The sequence below is a fragment of the Dama dama genome, chromosome 3, assembly GCF_033118175.1.
Source record: "Dama dama isolate Ldn47 chromosome 3, ASM3311817v1, whole genome shotgun sequence".
Classification (NCBI taxonomy): domain Eukaryota; kingdom Metazoa; phylum Chordata; class Mammalia; order Artiodactyla; family Cervidae; genus Dama; species Dama dama.
Genome location: NC_083683.1, coordinates 23,992,165 through 24,017,943, shown reverse-complemented (window position 1 = coordinate 24,017,943; position 25,779 = coordinate 23,992,165). Strand labels below are relative to the sequence as shown.

The window sequence follows — 25,779 nt, the reverse complement described above, 5'->3', positions numbered from 1 at the left end:
GAGTGGGTTGCCATTTCCTACTCCAGGGGATCCTTCTGTTCCAGGGGCTGAACCCTTGTCTCCTGCACCTCCTGCTTTGGCAGGCAGATTCTTTACCACTGCACAACCTATAAATTCGCTTAAGTAATCCTAAAAACATCAACATCCTTAAAGAAACTAATTTTTAAATAAAAATTTAAACAGCCTTATAGAATATTATCAATATATCCACTTAAAGCTTATATACTATGTGCAACTTTCTATTTAAAATACAAAATTTGCTATGCATAGTCAATTTCTTCAATATATAGCACTAAGATCCAATTACTTCTTCTATATGAAAACAGAAAAATTGAGCATGTTTGGCTCTACTATCATCCATTCAAATCTCTATGATTCTGATATTTTTCTCTTATAGGTGCACACACATGCAAATGAAAAGATAAGGCATAACAAGATATTTGGAAAGAATTAAATCCTTAGAATAATTCATTTTTTCTTGGCCACTGAAATTTAGTAATACAAATTTAATGGTAGTTCACTGGAGGAAAAAAGGCTATATTATCTTCAGCTCACTCTAGCCATTCAACCTGTGAAAAATTCCAAAACTGATTTGTCTGGGCCATATATTTAGAAGACTATCAACAATATTGATGAATATTTTCAACAACAAAATATTTAGAAGTTTCACAAAAATAAATTCTGCCTAATATAACCTTTCAATAAAGAAAGCTTAGTTCCTTATGAAAAATACTATTGCCAATATTAAAATACCACCACAACAATCACAAATACACATTTGCAGAAGAAAGAAGATAGACATCAGTCTTAAGCCAAGATTCACAACATACATACTGCATACAGCTTATTAAGTGATTTTTTTTTTGAGAGATTGTTCTTGGACTCCATTAAAGTACAACTGGTTAAATGTGAACACAAGCAGGTACACTATTCTGGGTGTAGGCAATACTGAATAATTGATGGAGCTAACCAATACATGACTTGCTGCTGCTGCTGCTAAGTCGTTTCAGTCATGTCCAACTCTGTGCAACCCCATAGATAGCAGCCCACCTGGCTCCTCCATCCATGGGATTCTCCAGGCAAGAGTACTGGAGTGGGGTGCCATTGCCTTCTCCGAATACATGACTTACCCAATTTAATTTTTTTAAAACTTTCCTGTTAAATTTCTCCACTGAATTCCAGTTCTCAACTTCTCAATGCTCTATATTCAGTGGCACAAGCAAGATAAGAGAAAGACAATTCTCAGATCGGCAACACTGATCTTCCTTTTTTCTAAATATTTTTATATTATTCTCCCCTACCATAGGGAAAATAACTTTTTAATAGGGTGTCAAAAAACTCCATAATCAAAATCTTAAAAATAAAAATGAATTATCTTTTAAAAATCAACCCCCTCCCAAAAAAAGACTACCCAAACATCAAAATTTTAAATATAGACATCACTAGTAGTATTGCTCACTGCTGTTCCTTTGCACCAGGCTCCACTGTGGCTTTTTCATACTGTCCACGGGGTTCTGCTGTTACAGTGCTGTGTTCAAACTGGTCACCAAATTTGGAAAAATCAGCTGTGGCCACAGGACTGGAAAAGATCAGTTTTCATTCCAATCCCAACGAAGGGCAATGCCAAAGAACATTCAAACTACCATACAATTGCACTCATTGCACAAGATAGCAAGGTTATACTCAAAATCCTTCAAGCTAAGCTTCAGCAGTATGTGAACCAAGAATATCAAGATGTATCACAAGCTAGATGAATCTCAAGCTGGTATCAAGACTTGCCAGGAGAAATATCAACAATCTCAAACATGCAGATGATACCACTCTAATGTCAGAAAGCAAAGAGCAACTAAAGAGCCTCCTGATGAGGGTGAAAGAAGAGTGTGAGAAAGCTGGCTTGAAACTCAACATGCAAAAATCTAAGATCAAGCCATCCAGTCCCGTCACTTCATGGCAAACAGATGGGGGAAAAGTGGTAGCATTTTATTTTCTTGGGCTCTAAAATCACTGCACACAGTGACTGCAGCCATGAAATTAAAAGACGCTTGCTGCCTGAAAGGAAAGCCATGACAAACCTAGACAGCATATTAAAAAGCAGAGATATCACTTTGCCAACAGAGGTTGGTATAGTCATAGCTATGGTTTTTCCAGCAATCACGTAGGCATATGAGACTTGGACCATTAAGAAGGCCGAGTGCCGAACTTCAAACTGTGGTGCTGGAAGAGACTCTTGAGAGTCCCTTGGACTGCAAGGAGACAGAACCAGTCCATCCTAAAGGAAATCAACCCTGAATATTCATTGGAAGGACTGTTGCTGAAGCTGAAGCTCCAATACTTTGGCCACTTGACATGAAGAGCCGACTCACTGGAAAAGCCCCTGAAGCTGGGAAAGATTTGAAGGCAAAAGGAAAAGGGGGTGGCAGTGGGTAAGATGGGTTAGACAGCATCAGCAACTGAAAGGATGTGAATCTGAGCAAACTCCAGGAGACAGTGGAGGACAGAGGAGCCCGGCGTGCCATGCGGTTCATCGTTCAGTCACTAGGCTGTGTCGCTTACGGTCGCTTAAGGTCACCAAGAGCGGGACACCACTTAGCGACTGGGCAACAAACCACTGTGCTCGGATCAACTGCAAACCAAGATGCAAACAACCAGTGTGGTCTCTTGCTCCCAAGGCCTTTACAAACCAGAGTGGAAGGACAAAGTAGATAAGAAGCAAAAGCAAAGATTAGAAGCCCAGAGCTAAGCTAAAACCTAAATGATGGCAACAAAAGGACCAACAAGTAATACTTAACTTCAAAACCTATGTCAACATGAAAATCTGCTAGGGCAAACTGCTGTTCTTTTTCTTCCTAAGGACAAACATGTTCTTTTACAGGCAAAAACAAATATTCATTAAATAAAATAAATATCTTTTTAAGGCTTACTACTATAACACTTCATGTGATTTGAATTTCATTTTTATAGAAACCCCAGAGACCTGTTATTATATATGATTAAACTGTATTCTCAGTTTATCTTCTATCCATTTTATCCCACTGACAGTGCCAGATGTGATATTCCAATATACTAGAAATCAGACTTTTTTCCAGTAACATTTAAAAGTTAAACCTATAACCAGTATTTGTTTTATCATAATTATCTGATTTTTATTTAATTTCCTACTTTTTAGTAAAGGAAATAAGATTTTTTGAAAGATGGTTTTACATATATCCCTAGAGTAATTCTTAAGAGGTAGTTATTCCCACTAAAAAGGTAGAAGAAATGATGTTTAAGCAACTCTCCAACCTGTTTTACTTAAAAAAAAAAAAAAAAAGTAATAATATAGAATTCAAATTATTTTTCTCATTTTAAATCACACTGGAAACTGACTCATCTCTGGAACTAGTACCCTGCCAATCTGACATGACAACATTCTCTATTAAGATAAACACCACTTAGGTACAGTAGCAACAGCTGTGATTTTTAAACTTTAAAAATATAAAATAAAAAATAATGTGCTAATGTAAATAAATATCACCTATAAATGCAGAGATAATATTAATTTTAAATTATAAATTTGCTACTATACATCAGATGAATTTTCAACATACAAATATTTAATAATAATTTAATTTTTTTTCCATTTATTTTTATTAGTTGGAGGCTAATTACTTTTCAATATTGTAGTGGTTTTTGCCATACATTAACATGAATCACAGCACTTTAATATCTTATAATTTTTCCTTGATTTGAATGAAAACCAAGAAGCAATTTAATTGGTTTCTCTGCCAAGGAAAGTAATACTGATTTCAAAATACATATGTAGGTCATCACAACTTTTAAGAATACAGTTATTCTGTTAAAAGCAGCACAGTATAACAGAAAAAGTCCTTGACTGGGAGACTATTGAATTGAAAGTCTGCCACTCTCTTATCTAGGCTACAACCCAGCAAGGCAATTAACTACGGCAGGATTCAGGTCCCTTATTTGCAGAAAGAGGAAGATGAATAAGATGAGCTGAGAGTTTCACTGAGGTGCCTCAAGGACCACACCAGGGCACCAATGAGCATGATGGTTTCAGCTCCACTCAACTCACTCCCTTCTTAAACAAAGCACTTTATTATTTAGCCTCTTCTTACATATATGGCAATTTACATAGTATATCTTTAATTTTAAAAAAAGATTCAGCTGCTTTTTAAAAAACTTGAAAAACTACTAGATCAGAAGTCCTCCAAGATCCCTTCTAAGGCTAACACACAATGAAATTATTTTATATACTGGAACAACATAATTACAGACACCAAAAAGAGTCTTAAAGGTTCATAAATTGACAGAAAAGGTTTTTATAGCCCTAGGATTGCTGAACAGAACTGGCAGGAAAGAAAGCATCTCCAAAACTTGCTGCTGAAACAGCTGACAGGAATGAGAACTGTGACAAGCTCAGCTGTCATACACTGCCGCTAAGAGAAATCAATAAGATAAAACTCAAACTTACATGCAGGTACAGGCAAACACTGGCTTGCACATCAAGATGGTAAAACTCCATGTGTGCATGCTCAGTTGTGTCTGACTCTTTGCAACCCCATGGATTATAATCCACCAGGCTCCTCTGTCCATGGGATTATCCAGGCAAGAATACTGGAATGGGTTGCCATTTCCTCCTCCAAGGGATCTTCCTGACCCAGGGATCGAACGGGAGTCCCCTGCAGTGGCAGATGAATTCTTTACCACTGAGCCACCTGGGAAGCCCCAATAGGCTCCATCTGTTCAGTTCAGTTCAGTTCAGTCACTCAGTCGTGTTCAGCTCTTTGCAACCCCATGGACTGCAGCACACCAGGCTTCCCTGTCCATCACCAACTCCTGGAGCTTACTCAAACTCATATCCATTGAGTCAGTGATGCCATCCACCCATCTCATCCTCTGTCATCCCCTTCTCCTCCTGCCTTCTATCTTTCCCACCACCAGGGTCTTTTCCAAGGAGTCAGTTCTACGCATCAGGTGGCCAAAGTATTGGGGTTTCAGCTTCAGCATCAGTCCTTCCAATGAATATTCAGGACTGATTTCCTTTAGGATTGACTGGTTTGATCTCCTTGCTGTCCAAGGGACTCTCAGGAGTCTTCTCCAACACCACAGTTCAAAAACATCAGTTCTTCGGCACTCAGCTTTCTTTACGGTCCAACTCTCACATTCATACGTGACTACTGGAAAAACCATAACCTTGACTAGATGGACCTTTGTTGGCAAAGTAATGTCTCTGCTTTTTAATATGCTGCCTAGTTGGTCAATAGCTTTTCTCCCAAGGAGCACCTTTTAATTTCATGGGTACAGTCACTATCTGCAGTGATTTTGGAGTCCAAAAAAATAACATCTGTCACTGTTTCCATTGTTTCCCCAATCCCCATCTATCTGCCATGAAGTGATGGGACCAGATGCCATGACATTAGTTTTCTGGATGTTGAGTTTTAAGCCAACTTTCTCACTCTCCTCTATCACTTTCATCAAGAGGCTCTTTAGTTCTTCTTCACTTTCTGCCATAAAGGTGGTGTCATCTGCATACCTGATGTTATTGATATTTCTCCCGCCAATCTTGATTCCAGCTTGTGCTTCATCCAGCCCAGTGTTTCTCATGATGTACTCTGCATGTAAGTTAAATAAGCATGGTGACAATATACAGCCTTGATGTACTCCTTTCCCAATCTGGAACCAGTCTGTTCTTCCATGTCCAGTTCTTCATGGTCAACAAAAGAGTCCAAAATGCAGAACTTGGACGCAATCTCAAAAATGACAGAATGATCTCTGTTCATTTCCAAGGCAAACCATTCAATATCACAGCAACCCAAGTCTATGCCCCAATCAGTAATGCTGAAGAAGCTGAAACTGAACAGTTCTATGAAGACCTACAAGTTCTTCTAGAAGTAACACCCCAAAAAGATGTCCTTTTCATTATAGGGGACTGGAATGCAAAAGTAGGAAATCAAGAGATACCTGGAGTAACAGGCAAATTTGGCCTTGGAGTACAAAACAAAGCAGGTCAAAGGCTAACAGAGTTGTGCCAAGAGAACGGACTCATCATAGCAAACACCCTCTTCCAACAACACATGGACAAACAAAAGACTACACAAGGACATCATCAGATGGTCAACACCGAAATCAGATTGATTATATTCTTTGCAGCCAAAGATGGAGAGGCTCTATACAGTCAGCAAAAACAAGACTGGGAGCTGACTGTGGCTCAGATCATGAACTCCTTATTGCCAAATTCAGACGTAAATTGAACAAAGTAGGGAAAACCACCAGACCATTCAGGTATGACCTAAATCAAATCCCTTAATGATTATACAACGGAAGTGACAAACAGATTCAAGGGATCAGATCTGATAGACAGAGTGCCTGAAGAACTTTGGATGGAGGTTTGTGACGTTGTACAACAGACTCCATAATATGTGTTTATTCACATGCCTGGGTGGATAGCTAACAAACTAGTTACCAAGTGTCTGTGTGCAATCTAGTTAACTTTTAAAAAATGCTAGACCTATTAAATTCATTTAAGACAAAGAGGGAGGCAGCACTGACCAAAGAATCCTCTATGGCACAGGACTTTATCACCCACCAAATACAGATGTTTTTATAAGTGCTCTATAAGAAAAGGTGCTCCAAGAATTGGTTCTATGGTAGAGTATATCTGAAAGAACAAACATGCAAAGAGTAAGTTCAGGAATGCTCAGAAAGAACAGTAAGGGCAGGGACTTGTCCTAGCATTAATTACAATATATTAGAAAGCAAGCTAATGAAAAACTAGGAGTGCTGCAGTAATAGGGCAGAGGATAAAGCATGAAGAATGAGAACTGGGATCAAGAGGGAAAGGCATGTTACTCAGTAAATGGCTGTGCATGCGTGCTCAGTCATGTCCAACTCTTTGCGATCCCATTAGGCTCCTCTGTCCATGGAATTTTCTGGGCAAGATTACTCGAGTGGGTTGCTATTTCCTTCTCAAGGGGATCTTCCCAACCCAGGGACCCATGTCTCTTGTGTCTCCTGCAACGGCAGGCAGATTCCTTACTACTGTGCCACCTGGGATCCCCTAGAATACCTGACTGAGTAAATGGTACAAGCGGACAACCAGCCATTTAGGATTTTTAAAAAAGAAATTAAACAAGCTCCAACACAGAAGGGTGATGTGTATGACAGAAAAGCGCCAACAAATACAGCCAAGGATGTATTTTCTTTAATGGCAGATGCTGCTGAAACTTGTCTGAAAAAGCAGTACCACACAAAGCAGAATTCAGAGCAGCATACTCCCAGGTGGAAGCTTCCCAGGTCAGCAACATATTCCATGAGAACATACAGGGAGACAGCTATCCCACTCTCCGAGCGAGAGAAGCATGCAGCCCCCTGTTCTTAGGGGGTCTCTGTGCCATTCTGGACGCTCCTATTCTGGAGACACAACCATATGTTTGCTGCTGACCAGGTCTAAGCAATAACTTGTTCAAAAGAGCTCTAGGACTTTCCAGAATGACCAATGCAAGACCAGGTAAGCTGCAGATCAATTTCCCAGGCTTCCTAGATAAGTGACTATCAGGTCTCAGGACCAGGCCTCAGTCTGCCTAAGGACTCTTCCTCTAAGATTCCCATCTCATTCCTTACATTAGATAACTTCCAATCAGATTAAAGATTTAAATATAAGAATATCAGTAATAATAATTCTAATGTTTAAAAAAAAAAGCTCTGAGAAAAGCATGAGTAACAACACATTTGAAAAATGGGCAAAGAATATGAAGATAATTCAAAAGAGGGCAAAACACAATGGCAAATATAGGTATGAGAAGACACCATAATTCTCAATTAATATAAATGTATTTCCAAACTAAGAGGGAGAAAGAGAGAGAGAGAACTGGAGCACAAAATCAATTCAATGAAATCCTAGGGCACATACATGCTGCCTACAAGACGCGTGTTCCCTGCCTGCCTTTGGGGCACTCACTCACATGCACGGGTGCATCAGAAACCCAGCAGGGCTTAACTGCATGCTTACGTCAGGGCTTACCTGTACGCTGAGGAGCTGCACCGTGCAAATGTCTGCCGTCAGGTCACTGTAACAGGGTGAACTCTGAATCAAGACACTAACTGTGTTTAATTATATAATTTTGAGCTGCTCAAATTTAGTTCTATAAAATGTATAGAACAATAACAAGGGTTACTGACAGGAAGCAAGGAAAGAACACCTCTATGCATAACTGACTTATTCTTAGTCCTAACCACAACTGATGAGCCAAATGTGAGACCTTCTTAAAACCTAGGTAGTGATGAACGAAATTCCAGGACTATCATAAGGGTTTTTTTCCAAAGAATAAATAACGAAACGACCCACACAAGCATAAAACATACAACCAAGTGAACAATGAAGGATAAAGAAAAGTAATAGCCACCACAAAATTATAAAATAACTTTCTTTTTAAATATATCTGATTAACAATGCCAGCAAATGGCATTACACTCAAGACAGAATTTCTCACTAATCTATCTGATGCACCCTCTTTAAGGGAAGATTGGACAAAAAAGATTTGGTAGTACAATGGAAAGATTTCACATCAATTTTTCAGTTAGAGGCCTCTTACATAGTATGTGATCCGCTGTGGTCCCTGATCCCCGGTTAAGAGTATATGACTTTTACTTTTAAAACAGACCAACTTGAGGCATAGCTTCTCTTTATGCTGAAGAACCACCACTGTCTCAAATTCACTTTGCTTGCTTCCAACAAATTTTACACTAGGAAAATATATATCACCTTCTATTAAAAGTTGATTTTCATTTCATTTCCTTCTAGCATTAATCTGTATGTATACACATGTATATAATAATATACATAAATCCGGCATACTTTTTTTCCTTCCACAGACATTTGATAAACAAATGCCTATATGTGTATTTTTCTCCCTCTCTTAAAAAAAAAACCTTATTTTTAGGATTTTTATTTAGGATAGTTTAAGATTTACAAAACCAATGAAGAGTCCCCATAATTATTTCACACACCCAGTTTCCACTATTATTAACATCTAACATTCAGTTCAGTTCAGTCGCTCAGTGGTGTCCGACTCTGCAACCCCCATGAATCGCAGCACGCCAGGCCTCCCTGTCCATCACCAACTCCCGGAGTTTACTCAAACTCATGTCCATATGGTACAATTGTTCTAATTCAATCAACATTACTATTAACTGAGGTCTATACTTTATTTAGATTGCATTAATTTTTAGGTAATGTCCTTTTTCTGTTCCAAGATTCCATCTAGGGTGTCACACTAAAGTTGTCACGGCTCCCTAGGCTGTTCGTGGGTATGACAATTCCTCAAACTTTACTTATTCTTGATGACCTTGACAAGTATGTGTTTTGTTTTATTTTGTTTTGTTTTAGGGCTTCCCTCATAGCTCAGCTGGTAAAGAATCCGCCTGCAATGCAGGAAACCCCAGCTCGATTCCTGGGTCGGGAAGATCTGCTGGAGAAGGGATAGGCTACCCACTACAGTATTCGTGGGCTTCCCTTGTTGGCTCAGCTGGTAAAGAATCACCTACAATGTGGGAGACCTGGGTTCGATCCCTGGGTTGGGAAGATCTCCTGGAGAAGGGAAAGGCTACCCACTCCAGTATTCTGGCCTGGAGAATTCCATAGACTGTAGAGTCCATGGGGTCACAAAGAGTCGGACACAACTAAGCAACTTTCACGGGTTTTTAAAATGTGTGAGCTTTTAATGTAACCTAGTTTTGTAAGTTCCCTTCAGTAGTGCTATATAATCTTGATCTGCCCAAACATTTATATATCTTTGTGTAGTCTGTAATCACAGTATTCATGTATTTTATACTCTTCCCTTTACATTTCCTCTTAGAATGACTACCACTAAAAAGACAAGATATAACAAATGTTGGAGAGGATATGAAAAAAGGAAACCCTTGTACACTGTTGGTGGGACTGTAAACTGGAACAGTCACTATGGAAAATAGTATGGGGAGTCCTCAAAAAATTAAGAATAGAATTACCATATGACCATACTATAGTTACACCGACCAGGTTAATTTTGGAGGAATCTGATGGGTACTAAATTGTTATCTTGTTTTCATCTGCATTTCCCTGAAGCAAACTGAAAAAGATTTATCTAGAATATGGATCCTGCTGAAAAGTCACCAAGTCAACCACTGGATGCAGCAACACAGACGTCCTGTTGCTTTGACCGGGTGGGGGGGTGACACGCCAGACTACAACTGATTAAGGAAAAGACGGAAGGAGAGAAATGAGGAACAGCAAGTACAGGCAAACCTTCTGAGTTTTGATACAAGGAAGAGCAAAGGACTAGGGCAGTAGGCAGAAAAGTGGAATCAAAGGAAAACAGTTCGGGTTTTCAGAGTTTTTAGGATGGGAGAAATGACTGCTAGTAGAAATGACCTGGTCAAGTCAAACAGAAATGACCTGGTCAAGTCAAACACTGATGAGGCAGAAGTATGAACAGAGAACTGCTGGAGAGATGCCTTGAGTGCACACGAGAGGACAGACATTATCATAAGCAAACACATGCAGCACTTCTAAACTAAAAACACAGAACACTGATGAAAGAAATCAAAGAAGATCTAAATAAATAGGCAGACATACCATATTTACAGACTGGAAGACCAAAAACGGTTAAGATGTCAATTTTCCCCACACGGGATGTAAGGCAAGTCCTATCAAAATCCCAGCAAGATGTTCTGTATGTATAGATAACACTATTCTATTAATAAAACTTATATGCAGGGTTTCCCAGGTAGTTCAGTGGTAAAGTGGAGACACAGGAGACGCAGGTTCAGTCTCTGAGTTGGGAAGCTACCCTGGAGGGAATGGCAACCCACTCCAGTATTCTTGCCAGGAAAATCCCACGGACAGAGGGGCCTGGTGGGCTACAGTCTATGGGGTCGCAGTGAGTCGGACACAACTAAGCGCAAACACAAAATTTATATAGAAAGGCAACTAAAACAGCTAAAATAATTTCAAAAATAAAAAAGAAATTGTACAAAGCAACAGTCTATTCAATTCAAGACCTAGTACATAGCTCCAACAATCAAGACTGTGTAGTACTGGGTGAGAGATAGATACATAGATCAATGAAATAGAACCCAGAAACCAGAAATGAAAACATACAAATATGCTCTCCTGATTTCTGACAATAATATAAAAGCAATTCAATGGAGGGATGATAAACTTTTCAATAAATGGGGCTAGAGCAGCTGGACATTTATAGGGGTGGAGGGGGGCGATGTTCAACCTAATTTTCACATGTCATGCAAAAAAAACCTCAAAATTTATCCTGAACTTAAATATAAATGTTACAAGTAAAACCATAAACTGTTTAAACAAGAAAAAAAACCTATTGGATCTATCGCTAGGCAAAGAGATCTCAAACTTGACATCAAAAATACAATCCATAGAACGAAAAATTTATAAACTGAAGTTAATCAAAATTTAAATATATATATGCTTTGAGAAAGACCCAGTTATGAGAATGAATAGACAACCTACCCTGGTGGTTCAGATGGTAAAGGATTTGCCTGCAACGCAGGAGAACCGGGTTCAATCCCTAGGTCAGGAAGATCCCCTGCAGAAGGGACTGGCAACCCACTCCAGGATTCTTGTCTGGAGAATCCCTGGTGGGCTACAGTCCACGGGGTCACAAAGAGTTGGACACGACTGAGCGACTTCCACTTTCAAGTTAATCAAACTTTCACAAACAAGCTACAGGCTGAGAGAAAATATTTGCAAACCATAACAAAAGACTATTGCCTAGGAAATTAAAAACAACAAAAAAAAAAATCTTCTCAAAACTCAAGAGTAAAACAATTCTTTAAAAACCGGAAAAAGACACTGTCATGGGCTGAACTGTGCCCCCCCCCCCCCCATTCATGTGCTGAAGCCCTAACTGGTCAAGTTGAAATGACGTCATCAAGGAGGGCCCTAATCCAGTGTGACTGGTGTCCTCGGCGCTAGTCACTCGGTCTACCCAACTCTTTGCGACACCATGGACTGTAGGCTCCTCTGTCCATGAGATGCTCCAGGGAGGATACTGGAATGGGTTGTCATTTCCTGCTCCAGGGAGAAAATCTGGACATGCCGACACCAGAGATGCATATACACAGAAAAACAGACGCGCTGTGGACACAGCAAGAGGGCTGCCATCTGCTAAGCAGAGGACACCTCAGGAGAAACCACACCTGCCGACCTCGCTCTTGGACTCCGTGCTTCCAGAACTAATAAATGAGAAAATAAATTTCCATTATTTAAGACATTTCATATGTGATATTTTGTCACGGCGGCTCCAGCAAACTAACACAGACACGAAGAAACATTTAACCCAGGAAGGTACAGATGGCAAGTAAGCACATGAAAACAAAGTCAGCATCGTCGGTGGTTAGGGAAATGTAAATTAATGGCATCAAGACTTACCACCACATACCTAATAAAATGAGCTAAAATTAAGAAGCGACAACACCAAATGCTGGAAAGGAGGCAGAGAGATCAGATTACTCATACACCACTGAGTTGGTTGGAATGTAAAACGTACAGCCACTCCAGAAAACAGTCTGCCAGTTTCTTAAAAATTTTAACAAACAACTCTCATATGGCCCATTAACAGTACTCTTAGGTATTTATCCTAGAGAAATGAAAAACTTACGTTTACACAGGAACTTTACACAAATACTTAAAGCAGCTTTATTTATAATAACCCCAAACTGGAAACAATGCGGATGTATATCCACATAAGTGAAGTGAAGTGAAGTCGCTCAGTCGTGTCTGACTCTTTGAGACCCCTTATGGACTGTAGCCTACCAGGCTCCTCCGTCCATAGGATTTTTCCGGCAAGAGTACTGGAGTGGGTTGCCATTTCCTTCTCCAGGGGATCTTCCTGACCCAGGGATCAAACCTGGGTCTCGGATCGACCCAGGTCTCCTGCGTTGCAGGCAGATACTTTGCCCTCTAAGCCACCAGGGATTTAGTAATAAGAAGGAATGAACTACTGATATATGCTAAAACCTGGATGAATCTCCAAACTGTTATGCTAAATGAAAAAAGCCAGTCTCACATGGATACACACATGATTTCATTTAAAAAACATTCTTAAAATTACAGAAATGGGAGAATAGATTGGTATGGGTATACAAAGGCAGTATTAAAGATATGGCAGTATGGTGATAAAAATATCCTGCAACTTCACTGATTCAATATCAATCTCTTGGATGTGGTATTATAATTTTGCAAAGTGTTACCATTTGAAAAACCTGGATAAAAGGGTACACAGGATCTCTCTGCATTTTTTTCCTGCAACAATATGTGAATCTATAATTATGTCCATATAAGAATGTTTTAATTCAAAGAAAATCACTAACTTAAACATTTAAAATGTGTAATTCATAAATAAAATATGCCTCAATAAAAATAGCTATGTGGTAAAAAAAAAAAAAAAAATAGCTTTAAAAGATAAAATTAAAACAAAAACTATACAGACCAGTGTTGTCCTATAGAACTTTCTGCAATTACTGATATATTCTATATTTCTGTGCTATCTGTAATAGTAGTCACTAGCCACATGTATCTAATAAAATACTGAAAATGTGACTAATATAACTGAAAAGCTCAAATTTTTATTTTAATCAGTTTAAATAGTCACAAGCCATTGGTGGCTACCAGACTGGATAAGGCAGATCTAGATATTATAAAGAATGGGAAAGATCATTATGTGCTAAGATGAAACTACGGCAAAAGTGTATTCAGAAAAAGTGTAAATTTTATAACACTGTACGATACCAATAGGGTTTCCCAGGTAGCACAGTGGTAAAGAATTCATCTGCCGATGCAGGAGATGTTAAGAGTCACAGGTACAGAGTCAGGAAGATTCCCTGGAGGAGGAAATGGCAACCCACTTCAGTATTCTTGCCTGGGAAATCCAATAGTTAAAGGAGCCGGGTGGGCTACAGTCCATGGGGCTGTAGAGTTGGACCCCACTTAGCAAGTAAACAACAACATTCAATTATCCACAGGAAAAAGGAGACAAGTAAGGAAAAAACAAGTATTATAGCAAGTGTTAAATCAGAAAGCAAAACTTCCTCAGAAAATGATGTCTACATTTTATTCATGATTATAAAAATTACAGAATTATGAATGAAGATTAATGCATATTTATAATTACAGTGAAGGGAGATAAAATCTCCAAGGTAGAAACAAATTCAACAACGGTGAGCAATTCTCTCTCTCATAATCTTGAACAGCAGAAAGGGAAGACTGTAAAACAAGTAACAGCTAACTCTGTGCCAACTGCTATTCTAAACTTTAGAGGTAGGATTCCTCAGAATCAAAGATGCTGTTGACTGTAAGATGCACATTGTTGTTCGTTGTTCAGTCATTAAATCATGTCTGACTCTGCCACCCAATGGACTGCAACATACCAGGCTGCCCTGTGCTTCACCATCTCCCTGACTTTGCTCAAACTCATGTCCATTGAGTTGATGATGCCATCCAACCATCTCAATTCTCTGCTACCCCTTTCTCCTGCCCTCAATCTTTCCTAGCATCAGGGTCTTTTCCAATGGGTTGGCTATTCAGTCAGGGGGCCAAAGTACTGGAGCTTCAGCTTCAGCATCAGTCCTTCCAATGAATATTCAGGGTTGATTTCCTTTAGAACTGACTGGTTTGATCTCCTTGCAGTCCAAGGGACTCTCAAGAGTCTTCTCCAACACCACAGTTCAAAAGCATCAGTTCTTCGGCGCTCAACCTTCTTCATGGCCCAACTCTCACATCCATACATGACTACTGGAAAAACCACAGTTTTGACTAGACGGACATTTGTCGGCCAAGTAATGTCTCTGCTTTTTAATACACTGTCTAGTTTTGTCATAGTTTTTCTTCCAAGGAGCAAGCGTCTTTTAACATCATAGATGTGGTCACCATCCGCAGTGATTTTGGAGACCAAAAAAATAATATCTACCACTGTTTCCATTGTTTCCCCATCTATTTGCCATAAGGCACGGGATGCATTGATCTTAAGTCTCTGAATGTTGAGTTTTAAGCCAGATTTTTCACTCTCTTCTTTCATCTTAATCAAGAAGCTCTTTAATCCCTCCTTGCTTTTTTGCCATTAGGGTAGCATTATCTGCATATCTGAGGCTGATATTTCTCCCAGCAATCTTGATTTCAGCTTGTGATGCAAACACAAGATGCACATAGTACTGTAGTATTTAATACTGAAAAAAAATCCATGTGTAAGTAGATCCACACAGTTCAAGCCCATGTGTTCAAGGATCAACTGTACATGACATTATGATAAAGGGATAACTATGGAAACAGCAAAAAGATCAGAGGTTGCCAGAGTTAGCGGAGAGGGAGGGATGAGTAGTCAGAACACAGAGCATTTTTAGGGTAATGGAACTATTCTCTATGATACTTTAATAGTAGATACATGTCATTATTCATTTGTCAAAACCCATATTAAAACCCAGAAGAGAACCCAAAGTGAAGTACAGATTTCGGATGATAACAATGTGTCAGCGCAGGTTCACTGACTGTAACAAACATGCCACCTCTGGTGCACGTTGTTGACACCTGGTATGTGGGAATTCTCTGTACTTTCTGCTCAGTGTTGCTGCGAACCTCAAGCTGTCTAAAAATTAATCTATTAAAAATATTTCTTATAATATCAGGGACATTCACCATCACAGCCAGCTATTCAATCAACTCTATCATCACTATCACACGCTGCTGCACAATACTAAAGGGGCAACTGGATTTAAGCAGCTTGAACCCGAATTCAAATTCAGTTCTGCTACTTACCACCCAGTTACCCTCTTTATGCCTCAATCCTCTCCTTTGTAAAAGAGGTATTTCAAAAGGTATGGGAATTAAATGAATGAACATATATGCAAAACTGCTTAGGACAGTGGCTAGCTCATAGTTATAATTTGATAACTGTTAGCAATTACATTTGTGATTATCAGAAGACTGAGGATCTCAGTCTTGGAAAGCACACAATACAGTGCTTTATACCTTAAATCTCAAATTAGCATCCTTCTTCCTTCTTGTGCAAAAAAAAAAAAAAGTAATAAAATTTTCCCACATATCAAGTGTGTATCAGAGAGGGCAGGAGAAAGTATGGGATTGTTTACAGTATCACCTCTGAAAGTTTTTCAAAACATACATACCACAAACCCAAATACTAAATTAGAAACTTTGAAATGTGTATACGGAAGCATGTGTATTCTAACAAAGTCCTCCATAAGGTTCTAATACACACGCACAGACACACACATTCTTATTTTACCCAACCCATCTCCCAAGCTGATGGGAGATGAAGTTATTGCATACCAGCAGTGAATGGAATTTAATGCACTGAAATAGCAAAGATTTTAACATAAATTTCTTGGAGTTCTTACACATTATCTAGGTTGGGGCTGGCAAATAGAGCCTATAATTCAAATCTGGCCCAGCATTTAATTTTATATATAAAGTTTTATTGAAACACACTCATTCATTCCCATACTGCCTACAACTGTTTCCATACAATCACCACTGAGCTGAGTCACTGCTCCAGAGACTACACAGTCCACAAACTTGAAAATGCTTTCTATCTGGCCTTTACAGAGAACGTTTCCCAACCGTAGTCTGGATTATTCATGCAGAATGCTATTCAGTAGCTCAACTAGAACATTTACTGTTAACAATGAGTGCAGTGTAATTACAGAGTCCCAAAGTACGTAAAAAACTAGAAGACCGGAACAAAGCAAATAAACAGTCTTCACATTAAGAGCAGAGAGCACAGAAACAGTCTCCTCGGAGCATTCCTTCTTTAAGGAAACTGTTCCTCCTCCGCTTCCAAGCAGGAAATCTTGGCTAAGTTTAGGCTCTCTCCCATGGTCACAGGAGTGGGCACATAAACTAAATCAGGACGACCTGATTCCACTTCCCAGTGTGGCATGAGGAAAGACACGCAGTCCCTCTCTAATAGTTGAGATTTTAGATATAATGCTGGCATCCCTGTCCCCACTGCAGAGAACACAGAAGCTACTCTGCACAAGGAGAAAATGAAGCTGAAAGGCAGAGATGAGACGAGAGAGAAGACTGTCTTGGTGACATTCTCGGCTCAGGTTCCAGGTATCCTTGGGCCCAGCTGCACCGCTGGCATGCCAAGTGTGGGCTATGTGAACGAGTAAATTCCCTTTTATGCCCAAGGAGATTTTTAAAAGGTTGGTGACATTTGCAGTTCAAGGACTCTAACTAACATGCCAAGCAACTTCTTCATTCACAGAATGGTTTGTTCATTCAATCATTCATTCATTCATTCATTTATTTTAACGAGAATGAGAATAGTTCTGGTCACCAATTTTGTTCATCCTTCATCAAATCTTTCATAAATTAACAGATATTCATAATTAGAAAGTTATTCTAAAAAACTGAACTAGGGTACAGTAACTTCTCAACCATTAGTTATTATTTCTCAGTTGATTGTTCCTAGTATAAAACAACTGAGAAAAAAAACATAAGTTATCTGACATAGGTACAAAAAACCCTTCAGGTATACTTAGCCCTACTGTTTCCATCTCCTCAACAATAATTGTCGATAATCAGAAAGATGAGCCTAAGACACTATAATATTCTGATTTATCAAAGAAATATTCTATCATATTTAATATGTATTAACCCTAGGAAGTCAAAGTAATTCATTTGGCAAATCTTCAACAACTGAGGCAAAAACAAAAAATATTTTGTTAACCCTCTATAATTCAGGAAATTAAGCTTTTCATAATATCTCACAGAAAGCTCAAGTTTCACTCCACTTTTAAATTAGCTGCCTATAGCTCTATTTTAAGGAGAATTTAACAGAAGATATCATCCTACAAATGTATAATTATTGCATGGGGTGAGAATTTTACCTGCATATTTTGTAAATACAATACTGCCTTCAATCAATTTTTTAAACTTCACAGTTTAAACTATTTGATATTTTATTCTTAAATTACCTATCTGTAATAGAATCTAATCATAAAATAATATTAGAAATAGATGATGCTTTGAAAGCACATTTCACATAACCTTGATATTGAAACATCTTTTAGGATTACGTGCCTGTTGGGAGTTCTGTTAGAAGCACACCACATCAAGACACAGAAAATGACTAACCAACCCTCAAGACACCCTTAAAGGTGGTCCACAATGCATTTAAAGATTTTAAAAAAAATACACACACACACACAGGTGCACCTTCATCTATCCAGAGGGACCTGAAGGCTGCCAATTCATCTTTTGTTATTTTAGAATGACTTACTCTGTGGCCTATCAAAGCATGAAGACCATACTGAGCTTTTCAATAAAAACTCCTAGATCAAAGCACACATCTTTAAGAAAACTGTTGTTGTTTAGTCACTAAGTCATGTCCAGCTCTTTTGTGACCCCATGGACTATAGTGCACCACGCTCCTCTGTCCATGGGATTTCCCAGCAAGAATACTGGAGTGGGTTGCCATTTCCTTTTACAGGGGATCTTCCCAATCCAGGGATTGAAGCCCATGTCTCCTGCTTGCCAGGCGGATTCTTTACCACTGAGCCACCTGGGAAGCCCTTGGTGTTGGTTTAGTTGCTAAGTCACGTCCAACTCTTTGCGAGCCCATCGACTATATAGCCCGCCAGGCTCCTCTGTCCATGGGATTCTCCAGGCAAGAATATTGGAACGGGTTGCCATTTCCTTCTCCAGGAGATCTTCCCAACTCAGGGATCAAATCCAGGACCCCTGTCTTGTAGGCAGATTTTTAACTAACTGAGCTATGAGAGAATGGGAAGCCCTTAAGAAAATTAAATACTGCAAAAAAAAGTTTATAATAAAAAGCTGCCCGCCCATCTGCTCTTCAAACCCCAGACAACCAATTTTCGTTCTTAGCTACTTAGTCAGCTGTCTCAATATCTAATACATGTATACTACTCTTGCCTGAGATGTTACTACCTTATCACAGCATTATCAGCTAACATGCATTGTGTTATTAAGTGCCAGACACAGAACTTCATATATGTTTTCTCATTTAATCTTCACAGCAGCTCCATGATGTAGGGGCTATTATATCCCCATTTTAGTCTGGGAAACTGGAACACAGTACTCTGGAACTTGCCCAGAGTCACATGGGTAGTAAGTGGAAAACTAGGATTTGAACTGAAGCACTTGCAACCTATACACTCCTATATTTACCTACCGAACAGCCCACTCTTAATAAAAAATGTTTGGGATAAGTCTCACAAATTAAATAAAAACAGTGATCAAAACAGTAAAATGGCACTTCTCACAATCGAATGTAATTTTTTTGTTCCGCAGATCAGTAATTTTCAACTTTGGCTTTGCCACAGTTCATAAGGTGACCAATTAGTTGCATTTTCATTATATATATATTGACTCAGTGGTTATTATGCTTAAGGTATAGTATTTTAAAATATAAATTACAAGTATATGGCCTATAGCTGAATTTTTGCTGAATAAAAAAAGGGATCAGATTCTAAAGACTGACAGAAAGACCTGTTTTGAAGGGAAAGAGTGTGCCAGTAACCTATTAGAAAAAGAAAAGCAATTTTCAGTACTTCAGTTTAATACTCTAAACAAAGAAAAAATGAGACATGCATATACACAAGTGTAATGTGAAGCAAAAAAATTTAGCATTAAAAAAAATGAGACACTAGAAAAAAGGCAGTAATAGAAGGTTTGAAATTGAGCAGGGGTGAAAAGGAAGCAATCAAGAGATGAAAGTTCTACGTAATCTAGGCAATCCAGTTCAAAGCTCTAAGTCAGCTCTTGCTGAAACAGAGAGCCCTTATAATAATGCTCTGTCTGAAGGAGATATCATGGCCTCATTATACGAAAGAGCAGAGATGGCTTACTGAAGATGTACTGGCAAGTGAAATGGAAGGCTGGTGACAGACAGCAAGTCAGCTGGATCTGGAGACCAACATACGGTATCCATCTCTCCGCTCTAGATGACGGGAATCCAAACTTACTAACTGGCTACACTTCTCCTTTCAGCACTTGGTTTCGGCGATCTTCCCAACTAGGTCATTAACCTCTGGACAGCCGCAAGTTATTTATTTCATTTGCACCCATAAAACCTAGCAAATACTATGCATCTAGCAGAGAGATGATCAAGCCTATCAACTTTGAAAAATCACAACTTACATCAGAACACTAAAGTTTGACGAAATCTGAAGACAGCACCTAGTCTAGCCTCTTTATCTTAAAAGCAAAGAAACAAAGTATAGTTTAAATGTCCACTAGCCTAAAGTAGGAGAGCTGGGATTAGCACCCTAATCCCCTGATCATCAGTTTATCTTTTTCCAAATAGCCTCTAATTTTTTCCACTAAAATAAAAGTCTATCTCATCAGAAAACAAAAGTCAACAGCATCAGTACTCACTTTACATCAGGGCCCAGCACCCTTTGGATTTGGTTGGCAATCTATGTGCCTAGATCTGCCATGACTGCTTTATAAATGTTATTCTACTTAATACTCACAAGGACTCTAAGAGGTAGATACTATTAACTTAATTTCACAAAACCGTAAAATGTAATTTGACCATGATGATAGTAAGAGGCAGAATCTAGATTTTCCATTTGTCACTAGTCTTGGCTTTTAACCAGTACCCTATACTGTTTCACATTGACTTTATCACAAATATCCTGAAGTCTCAAGATAAACAAATAATGAAATGACTTACTAAATGAATGGATTATTTAATTAACTGAAAAGTAAGGTTCTCTCACAGCAAATACTTCCAAAACGGAGGGTTCATTGTTCATCTAGTTACATAATCCCCTAAGAAAGGTTTTAACAGTGAGCATCTGCATACTAACAGATTTAAGGAATAGATAATGTCTGTACCTCACAAATGATCTATTCAACATATAGTGAGAAACAATTTTTGTGACACAGTGTTAAATTTGAACATAAAAAGTAAAATAAACTTGTTCCTGCAAGATCCTATTCCATTAAATTAAAATCCAAACAAGTTTCTAAACCATTATCAAAATCAAAATAAATGTATACCACCACTCACCTTCTGACTGGAGAAAGGAGAAACATTAGCTTAGCACCTACAATGTGCCAATTCTTAAAGCTCAACAAAACCTGATCCCTTAAAGTCAAGTGAACTAGGCAGCATTTCCATTTTCTGATGAACAAACTGAGGTTTTAAGAGGTTAAGAACCTGTCTCAGGTCACTTGGCTAATTACTACAAATCCAGAATTGGAACCCAAGTTTGTCTAGCCAAAAGTCTATGCTAACCAAGTTAAAGGTACTATTATCTTATTTGCTCACCAAAGCAAATAAAAGTTTGCTCAGTTTCTTTCCAAAGAAGAATGAAGGCACTGCTTACTTTAACAACAAAAAAGGATACATTATCTCGCTTAATCCTTATTATAGCTTATTAAAATTACTTCATCCAATTATTAAAAATCATGAAGCTAAAACTCAGAGAAGTAGCTTGCCCAAGAACACACAGAATTACCCCAGGTCTATTGTTTAGTCCCTAAGTCATGTTCAACTCTTTATAACCCCATGAACTGCAGCATGCCAAGCTTCCCTGTCCTTCACCATCTCGCAGAGTTTGCTCAGACTCATGTCCATTGAGTGGGTGATGCCATTCAACCACCTCTGTTGCCCCCTTCTTCTTTTACCTTTAATCTTGCCCAGCATCAGGGTCTTTACCAATGTGTCGGCTCTTCGCATACCAGGTGTGAATGCAAAACTAACCACAGGAAAAATGCAGAAAGACCACAGCTCTGGTATTAACAGTTATGAGCTTAAGACTCAAAATATCTAAACTAAGTGAACCCCATGTTTGTCAAGTAAAAAGGAATGGTAGCTATCCTGCACTTCAACTTTCACTTTCACTGATGAGGAAGTTGATTTTCTAGTTAAGAGTCTATTAAATGGCAACCTGAAGCCTGGTCTCTGAATTTTAAGCCTACAGGCCATTCCATCACACCAAGCAATCTCTGGATTTGTCACCTGTTGAAATTATTCCTGAAGTACCAAATAACGAACTACTTCACAAAGCCAAAGTTTGAGAGAAGAGTTATGTTAAAATACACAGAATCAATATTTATGTATTTAAAAATACTTTCAGAGGAATAGGTGATTAGAAATATTTCTTAGCAACATTTTCAGTGCATCCTCTGAAAACTTCGTCTATTTCTTTATATAATTTTAGGGCCTGAAGAGTGAACTAAAAGAGAGATGTCTCCAATGCCAATTCTGAGAATTGTTTTTGCCATCTGGTCAAAAAAGAACGTTTAGTTTTATTGTACAGCTCTGTTAGAAATCCAGAGTAGCCTTTTCACTGAGAGTGGCCCAGGTATACACCTAAGGAACTGTCCCACTGTTTTTGATAAGTCAAAGTGACAAATGAGAAGGTAACGAGTATTAGTATGTAACATGGGTAAGTGCTTCTATTTATATTCTACTAAGTAATATAAGCATGCTATGGGCTTCCCTCCTGGCTCAGTGGTAAGGAATCCACCTGCGAATGCATGAGAGGTGGGTCCGATCTCTGGGTGGGGAAGATCCCCTGGAGAAGGGAATGGCAACCCACTTCAGTATTCTTGCCTGGACAATCCCACGGTCAGAGAAGCCTGGCGGTCTACAGTACAAAGGGTTGCAAAAAAGTTTGTACCGGACTTAACCACTAAACAACAAACAATAAACAGGGTATAATCTCAAGTGCAGAAATAAACAGAATCATTCTAATGCATGATAACCAGTTAGAGACTTCCATGTTTGTTCATCCTACTACAACACAAAGACTGTCTTCATCCCTTAAGCTCATATAAACTATACGAGTTTTTCAGGAAGCTTTGCTGCTGCCCTCCGCACATCACTGTGGGTCATTTAAAACCGAATGCATCAAAAATCGCGTCCAGGCCTGAATGAGCACTACCTCAGCTATAAAACTAATAGTAAACACGTACAGAATGCTACCGATCCTGGAGCGGAGCACTGTTTACTGTTTACAGGGAAGACACTCATGTGATGGGAAAACGTGTTGCACTATCCTCTTCTGGCTCCTGCCCCCCGAAAAAACAAGATACTCTGACAAGCTACTGTGAGCGTGGGTTTATTCCCTAAAGTTTCGACCTCTCTTTTCAATCGCTTAAGGATAAACGCTAAAATACGGAGATCCGACACAAGGTGCCCGAGGTGCTGCCCATGGCATAACAAGAAGGACATCACTTTGGCCAAGAAACTGTGTTCGTACCCTACACACCTCCAGAGAGCCAAACGCGAAGAACAGACACGACGTTCACTCTGGTGAAGGGAAACAAGAAATCAAAAGGAGACGCGCTTCCTTCTCCCCCAACCCCCGCGGGGAGGCTTGAGCAGAACTAGGAGCTCAAGGTGCGGTCCCAAACCAGTACCAGGCCCCCGTGTCCACCGGACCGGCGAGCAGCGCAGCGACAGAGGAGACCCGTCAACACCTCCACCTCTGTCCTCCAGGCACAGCCGGGGCCGGCGTCCCAGAGCCCGCCCCGGCCGGGCCCGCCCCGCTATCTCCTCCCCCGTTATCCGCTCACAGCCCGCTCGGGCCTGGATCTGCCTGCCCGCCCTCCCCAACTCCGGCACGCTCCACTGCCCCACACACGCAGGCCACCGCCCAGCCGCGCGTCCGGGGGCGAAGGGCCGGGGGGACCGGGGGCGAGGACTGCGCTCGGTGCCGTTCCTCACCTCTGGATGGAGAAGGGGCACGCAGCCCGCTTCGCTCTCGTACTCATCCGGGCCGTCCGCCATCTTGGTGTTAAATCCCTCCTCCCGCTGCATGCCGGGAGAAAGCGTTTCACCCTCGCGGGGCTCGGGCGAGGCGGAGGGCGAGCGCGAGGGCGAGCGCGAGCCCCACCGGAGGCGACGCGGTCGCCGCCGCCTCCTCCCCTTCCCCCCGGGCCGCCCCCTCTGCCCCCTCCCCCTCGGAGCGCGCGGGTCCCTGCGCGCGTGCGCGCGTGTCGGCCGGCCCGCGCGGGAGCGCGCTCTGCTGCACTGCGCCTGGGCCGGCGGGCCTGAGGCTCTGGGCGTGGGCGCCGCCGCGCGGGGGCGGGCCCTGGCCTCCGGCAGCTGTGGGCCACTGGCTGCCGGGGGGCTTCGGCCGCCCCGCAAGCCGGTAACCCGGTCCTTCACGTGGGAAAAAACCTTGCGGCGGCGCAGCCACAAGGGCAGGGCTCCGGAGCCGCGCAGCCGGGACTCGGGGCCCCTGACAGTCGGGATAGCCCACGCCAGCAAATCCCACTGTCCCGATCGAGCCCCCCGGGACCCGTGCCCAGCGACCTGGGGTGCAGCCATCACCCCGCTCCAGGTACTAGCTTTGGGACGCTCAGGCTTGAATCCATGTGTGCATCGCTCCTGGAAAAAGAAAGACGCACCCCTTCCTCCGCCCTCACAAAGATCGCCCCGCAGTTTATGCCTCCGGGGGGATACCCCGGAAAACACGGGTAAAGCTTGGGATTTCTTCCTGAAGAAGCCTTTTTAAAATGATCCCAATCTACCCTCACTGGTCTTGAATTAAGAATAACCACATTTAAAATGAACGCCCTCAAAACCCGCACGCCCCCATCTGCTACATTTTAATGTAATCCAGGAATTCAGAACTGAAAATTGAAACGGAATTCGCCTAAATGCGAACCAGAGAAAATGACTAAAGACATTTTTAAACGGATATTAGGACTCCATGGGAGGTAGCGGGGATTGGGTTTTAGAAATGTGCTGATGGCACTGTTATAGAAAGTCTTATTTGTTAGCTATTAAAAATAGAAAATCTAAACTGCTCAGAGAACTGTTTAGCAAGAAGCATTATTTCTTAGGGACCCTGATACTAACCTGTCTCGTGTTAAAGCCAAATCAGGAAGAAGCCTGCAATCCGACAGTATCAGGTTTATTTGTAATCAGGAGGGAGGGCACTCCAGAGGAAGCTTGGATACCGCTCAGAAAGGTAGGAGAAAGCATCTTCTGTAAGGTTTAGGTTCCCGCCAGAGGAGGTCTGTAGGGTCTGGGTGAGCGGGGATCGGTTCTGGATTGGACGTTGTTTCTGAGGCGGGATTTGGAAAAGAGGGGTAACCGGGGATTGGATGCTGTCAGTGGGAGAGGGCGGCTCAGTAATTGGGTAGTCTAGTAATAAAAGAAAAAAGCAAAGTGTGTCTGGGCATCATTGGCAAGAGAAAAGTATCGCTCAGGGCGGAATGAATATGGCATCTTACAGACGCTGCATGGCCTGGGGGGAAAAAATAGCGTCTCTGTTAACTTGGTGGCTGGTTTTATCAGTGTCTCTTCTTCCAGCACAGTTGATTTTTCTCATTTTGGTCTGAGCTTATTTTCATTCTTTTGGTCCTGGCCCAAACCAAGAATTTTGGTTCTGACTCCTACACCCATTATGCAGAATTAAATAATTAGGGTTCTGCTTTTGGTGCTCCAGACTGCTTTCAGACACATTTTAACATGGACAGAAATAATTTTCGCTACAATTCAGTTTTCATCTTGTCCCATTGGTGTAGATAAGACCGAATTAGAGAACTAAAGGGAGTATGTGGAATTTGACATGTGTTTAACTTGGGGATGAGGTGCGGTTACTGACCAGAGTCCTTGGACCCTTTAATCAATAGAAATTGATAAGAGGCCAGGCTTCAAGCAAAGCTTTATTGGGACCCACAGCAGGAGGAAGTGAACTCAAGTAACAAGTGGCCTTGCTTGCTCTCCCAGGAGGTCAGGCTGGTTCCTTAAATGGAGTAAGTGT

The 25,779-nt window shown here is 40.6% G+C and overlaps 1 protein-coding gene across 1 annotated transcript in view; it reads right to left on the bottom strand.

The window, feature by feature from the left end:
- ZDHHC17 (zinc finger DHHC-type palmitoyltransferase 17) overlaps nt 1-23,920 on the bottom strand; it is a 96,188-nt gene extending 72,268 nt beyond the window's left edge. Inside the window, exon 1 of the mRNA XM_061124924.1 lies at nt 23,730-23,920. Within this exon, the coding sequence (XP_060980907.1) occupies nt 23,730-23,822 (93 nt within the window). The 5' untranslated portion in view covers nt 23,823-23,920. The remainder of the gene's footprint in view (nt 1-23,729) is intronic.
- Nucleotides 23,921-25,779: the final 1,859 nt, after the last annotated feature.